This window comes from Rhinopithecus roxellana, chromosome 21 (assembly GCF_007565055.1).
Source record: "Rhinopithecus roxellana isolate Shanxi Qingling chromosome 21, ASM756505v1, whole genome shotgun sequence".
Classification (NCBI taxonomy): domain Eukaryota; kingdom Metazoa; phylum Chordata; class Mammalia; order Primates; family Cercopithecidae; genus Rhinopithecus; species Rhinopithecus roxellana.
This window is the reverse complement of record NC_044569.1, coordinates 5267833-5273832: the sequence shown is the minus strand read 5'-3', so window position 1 is coordinate 5273832 and position 6000 is coordinate 5267833. Positions and strand designations below refer to the sequence as shown.

The 6000-nt window shown below is 53.9% G+C and overlaps 1 protein-coding gene across 2 annotated transcripts in view; it reads left to right on the top strand.

The window, feature by feature from the left end:
* Positions 1-1738: 1738 nt before the first annotated feature.
* Positions 1739-6000, top strand: part of AFG3L2 (AFG3 like matrix AAA peptidase subunit 2) — a 51477-nt gene continuing 47215 nt past the window's right edge. The window contains exon 1 of one of the 2 annotated variants that reach the window (XM_030925977.1): positions 1739-2064. In XM_030925977.1, the coding sequence (XP_030781837.1) occupies positions 1951-2064 (114 nt within the window). In that variant the 5' untranslated portion in view covers positions 1739-1950. The remainder of the gene's footprint in view (positions 2065-6000) is intronic. The other variant, XM_010375702.2, reaches the window with a different exon arrangement.

Sequence of the window (6000 nt, the reverse complement as noted above, 5' to 3'; positions counted from 1 at the left end):
TCTCCAAATATAATTGGAAGTTGTTGTTCTGTCAGTCTTTGCTCCATGTATTTTAAGCTTCTGTTAATGGGAACAAAGATGTTTACGTTGTTATGTCCTATTAATGAATTGACCCCTTTATTATAATAAAAATCCTCTTGGCCAGGTGTGGGTGGCTCACATCTGTAATCCCAGCACTTTGGGAGGCTGAGTCAGGAGGACTGCTTAAAGTCAGGAGTTTGAGACTAGCGTGAGCAACAAAGTGAGACTCCATCTCTACGCAAAATAAAAAAAGTCGAGTGTGGTGGCAAGCGCGTGTGGTCCCAGCTACTTGGGAGGCTGAGGCGGGAGGATCCATTGAGCCCAGGAGTTGGAGGCTGCAGTGAGCTACGATTGCACCACGGCACTCCAGCCTAAGTGACCGAGTGAGACCCTGTCAATGGAAAAGAAAAGAAACCCGATCCTATTCATCCTTTAGTGATACTCTTTCCCCTGAAATTAATTTTGTTTGCAATTTCCTTGCCCTAAAATCTGTCTACTCAGTTTTCTTTTGTGCGAGCATGGTATGATGGTGTTTCTGGTATATCTTTTTCTTTTTCTTTTTTTTTTTTTTTTTGAGACGGAGTCTCGCCCTGTCGCCCGGGCTGGAGTGCAGTGGCCGGATCTCAGCTCACTGCAAGCTCCGCCTCCCGGGCTCACGCCATTCTCCTGCCTCAGCCTCCGGAGTAGCTGGGACTACAGGCGCCCGCCACATCGCCCGGCTAGTTTTTTGTATTTTTTTTAGTAGAGATGGGGTTTCACCGTGTTAGCCAGGATGGTCTCGATCTCCTGACCTCGTGATCCGCCCGTCTCGGCCTCCCAAAGTGCTGGGATTACAGGCTTGAGCCACCGCGCCCGGCTGGTATATCTTTTTCTTATTGTTTTACTGCCATTGGGGTAATCACAGGACTCACTTGGTTTGTCTCCTGTCTCTCAAGGATTACTGTCCTTTGCCTGAAGTCCAGCGTCGCAAGCCTGGGCGACAGAGCGAGAGCCCGTCTCAGAAAAACTCCCAAATCCCCCACCTCGGTTCAAAGACCTCTCTTTTTTTCCTCCGCTGTCACGGTACAGGAAACAATGTGTAGTTTCCACTACCTGTAAGACTCGACTTGCTCTCCGAGAACCAGTTCCCCGACAGGGTTCCTAGAGCGCAGGCTGCACGGCCCCAACACTCCTTGCTGCTTGTGAATCTTCGCATCGCCCTCCCAGGGTCAGGAATGTGTGCTTCGGTGTCTCCAGAGCCTAGCAACACCCGATGACTGAGCTGGCGCCGCTGGGGCCTTCGCTACTTCCACCTCGCTCCTCACTGGCTGGCCCACCCAGCTGCCCAGGCCCGGGAGCCCAGGATCCCAGTCCAGCGTCTCCCCTTAGTCCCCGCCTCCAGCCACGCCCCGCCACTCCTCCGTCGGCCTCGCCTGCAGCTCCTGCTCGCCGCTCGCCGCTTGCCCTCCCGGTTCTTCCTTGGCCCCGCCTCCAGCCACGCCCCCCACGTGCGCCATCGGCCCTGACCCCAGCTCTCGCTCGCCCTCCCCTGTCCGCCCTCGACTCCGTCCCCGCTTCGCCATCGGCTCCGCCTCCAGCTCCCCCTCGCCCTCTAAGGTCCTTCTTCGGCCTCGCCTCCAGCTGCGCCCCCAACGCCGCTCCGGCGGCCCCCGCCTCCGGTCCCGCCCCCACGCTCCTACCATTTGGTCCGGTCTCCTGCGCTGGCTGAGGTCGCGGCCGGCCTCGGAGAGAAGACGCCGACGTCAGCGCGCCGGGGCGGGGCTGGCGGCGGGAGACGCCGCGTTGAGAGCTTGGGCTCTTCCGTGAGCTGCGGGCGCGCTGCGCTGCTTGGCGGCCTCTCCCCGAGCGGAGCCTGCTTCCCGAGGCCGCCTGTCGTCGCCTGCCCGCGCCTGCGCAGCGTCCCGGGCCGAGAGGCCCACGGCGGCGGCCATGGCGCACCGCTGTTTGCGGCTGTGGGGCTGGGGCGGCTGCTGGCCCCGCGGCCTACAGCAGCTGCGCGTGCCTGGCGGCGTGGGCCCGGGCGAGCAGCCCTGCCTCCGGACGGTGAGTCCTACCTGGGCGCCCGGCGCCCTCCACCCGGCCTCGGCCCCACTTCCGGCTCGGGAGAGCGGGCGTCAAGGTCACTGGCCCCCGCCCTGCCGCCGCACGCGGGCCGTCCCTGCCGAGGGCCCCGGCCCCCCGCGCTGTCTCTTCGCCGACCTCTGAGCGCCGGTTCGCGCCCAGCCCTGCCGGTGGGATTCGAGTTTTGAAAACGCGCAGCTCCAGTAGAGCCGGGTCTTGGCGCTTCACCGGGGCGGCTGAAGCCTCGAAGGTCATGTTGGCTTGGTGGCCGTCCTTGTCCCCGCTTTCGTGTCCCGGGAGCACGGAACGAAGGCGTCTGTAGTTTTGAATCAGCAGCACGAGCACGATGTTGTCGCAAGGACGGGTTTTGGAGTCGGGCTGCCTAACCTCTCCGGGTCTCCGTGTTCCCGCCTGCTGAATGGGGCCATTGCGGGCGTTCCAGGACTGGCAGAATTGGCTATTATTATTAAGAATGTCACATTTTCAGAGCAGGGACTCTGTGTTCGTTGCATATTAGAGCCTGCTCTCCGCGGGAAGCTCTTTCTCTGTTGGTAGCCATCCCTCTGGATACACACACGGGACCTGATGCATGTTGCTGACATAATAGTAGTGTGTGGACAGAACCATGGCCGTGATCTGTCTCAAGGAAAGGTTCACGTGGCCAATAATCGCTCTCACTGTTTAGGTGACACTGTTCCTCAGCCTCGCGGTGGTGTACGGGTGGTGGTTGAGGTCCCCGGGTCGGCCACGGGAACCTGGCTTGGCCTTTGCTATCCCAGCGCCCTTGAGGTAGTCAGCTCAGCGTCTTCACTGTGAAGGGAGATAGGCCGGTGCGGGGACTCACGCCTGCGATCCCAGCACTTAGGGAGGCCGAGGCGGGAGAATCGCTTGAGTCCAGGAGTTGGAAACCAGCCTGGGTAGTGTAGCAGACCCTCCGATCTACAATTTTTTTTTAATTTTTTTTTTTTTTTTAGATACGGGGTTTTGCTTCGTCGCCCAGGCCAGAGTGCAGTGGTGCAAACACAGCTCACTGCAGCTCCAAACTCAAGCACTCCTCCCGCCTCAGCCTCCCGAGTATGTGGGACTACAGCACCATGGTTGATTTTTAAAACATTTCTGGAGAGGCCGGGCGCGGTGGCTCACACCTGTAATCCCAGCACTTTGGGAGGCTGAGTCGGGCGGATCACGAGGTCAGGAGATGGAGATCATCCTGGCTAACACGGTGAAACCCCGTCTCTACTAAAAATACAAAAAACTAGCCGGGCGTGGTGGCGGGCGCCTGTAGTCCCAGCTACTCCAGAGGCTGAGGCAGGAGAATGGTGTGAACCTGGCAGGCGGAGCTTGCAGTGAGCTGAGAGTGACCACTGCACTCCAGCCTGGGCAACAGAGCGAGGCTCCATCTCAAAAAAAAAAAAATTTTTGGAGAGGTGGGGTTCATCATCTTGCCCAGGCTGGTCTCGAACTCCAGGACCCAGGTGATCCTCCCACCTCGTCCTCTTAAAGTGTTGGCACTACAGGCCTGAGCCACAGCTCCTGGCCTCTACTAATTTTTGTTTTCTTAAATTATCTGGGCTCAGTGGCTCACAACTGTAGTCCCAGCAACTCGGGGGACTAAGGCAGGTCGCTTGGCTCAGGAGGTTGAGGCTCAAGTGAGCTGTGACTGCACCGCTGCACTCCAGCGTGGGTGACAGACCCTGTCTCTTAAAAAAAAAAAAAAAGGACGTGGAAGGGGGAATAATAGTGCCTGCATTCATGACTTTTACTCTTTGAGGCTCCCTTGCCAGTCTTAGATCAGTTTCTTCGCTGTGGTCAGGCCACACTGCCCTGCGGTAGGTCCTTTTTCAGTTTCCTGCATTGTATCCATTTCCCTGTTTTACCAAGCTCTGATCCCTTTTCTTTTTTTCTTTCTTTCTTTTTTTTTTTTTGAGTCTGGATCTTGCCCAGACTGGAGTGCAGTGGCATGATCTCAGGTCACTGCAACCTCTACCTCCAGAGTTCAAGCGATTCTCCTGCCTCAGCCTCCCGAGTAGCTGGGATTACAGGTGCCCACCACTATGCCTGGCTAAATTTTGTATTTTTAGTAAAGATGGTGTTTCACCACGTTGGCCAGGCTGGTCTCAAACTCCTGACCTCAAGCGATCCACTTGGCCTCCCAAAGTGCTAGGAGCCACCCCCGCCTGGCCTGACCCCTTTTCTTTTGCTGCTTATGAATATTGGACTCAGACATACAGTTCTAGGTAGGGATCTGCGTTGTGAGCTTGCAGTTTTATGTCAGAAGTGTTACCCAGAGGCCTTCCTTTTGAGTGACACTATCGTCCCTGTAAATGTCACTCAGATGCTGATACATAAGGAAGTGCTCTGTGCTGACAGCTGTAGCTGATTAATTTGTTAGGGGAGGCAGGGGCAGTCCTGATACGTACTCTTTGGTACTCTGAAGATTTGCCTGGTGACACCTGGGCATTACTGTGCTGTGAGGGAGTCTGACAGGACAGGTTTTCCTTTCTGTTCCTGCTACCATTAAAGATCAGAGACAGAAGTACTGCTTTCACGGTGAGGTTCCTGGGGAAGAGATTCTGATGTGTTGAGAGATGAGTTCTCAGGTATTATGCCCGGAGGAATAAGGCTGATGATAAAGCAACTGAAAAGTGCTCCTGTTGTCAAACATAAAGGCTAATTCTCCAAAATGCGGAGCACTCAACTTAAGTTTTGTGAATTAGTATCTCTTACATTATTCCTTGAATGAGAGATGCAGAGCTTGGATTAGATACGCAGAGGAGAAGATGTTTCATTGATGATGTCTTCATAGATTACAACCTCAGTGTTAAATTCAGTCACGAATTATTGCTAGGGATATTCCATGTCAGCACAATTTGAAAATAGAGCCTGAAAAGGGCTCCTCAGTCAGTATTTATGGAGTGTGCACAGTGCCCAGTTCTGTACTAAACTTTGTGGTGATAAAGACTTGCTTTATATGGTACTATGGTTTGAGTTTGGCCTCACCAAAACTCATGTTGTGTCCCCATGGTGGTGGTATTGGGAGGTGGGGCCCAGTGGGAGGTGTTTGGGCCATGGGGGCGGAGCCCTCGTGAGTGTCTTGGTGCCATTCTGGAGCTAGTGAGTGAGTTCTGTGAGCTGTGGTGAGACTGGCTTAGTTTCAGAGACGTTAGGTTGTTAGAAAGTGGAAGTTCCTCCCTCATGGCCGCCTTGCCATTGACCTTCTCCCACCGTGTTTTGATGGCACCTTCTCCTGCCGTAATTGGACTTAGCATGTGACCCTCACCATAAGCCCAGCACCCTGTTTCTCAGGCTTCCCCTCTTGCAGAACTGTGAGCTAAATAAACCTTCCGTTGTAAATTGCCCAGCTTCAGACACTCTGTTATAGCGGAACAGAAAGGACTAACACTAAGACGTGGCAATATAAAGACCCCTTCATATTACCTCTGTGCCACCCCTGTTCCTTGTACTTAGAGCTTTTGTTTGGTTACATTGTTATGCCATAGTGTAACTGATTTGTCCCCATGAGTTTCTTCCCTATGTTTCTGTGCTTAGGGGTGGGAACTGGTTCTGATTCCCCTTTGGACACCCCACTGCTTGACAGCACCTGGGCTGGAGTTGTTGACTTGTCTAGCTTGAATAACATTTCATTTTAATCTACATCCTTAATGGATTTCGCATTGGAAAAAACTCTTAGGTTGCATTCTTATCTGTTATCAGTGGTTATTTCATAGGCCAGGTGTTCCCAGTGGTTGGGCAGGGTGTGACACAACATAAGCTCCAAAGTCTCCCCGGCCAGTATTGCACTCAGACAAAATCAGCGTTGGTGTCCCTGTCTTGTTTTGCTGTGTAGAATTGTGTATTTATTTGAAGTTAAATCATCTCATTCTGTTTTGTTTCTTATTGACATTTTTATTTACAAAC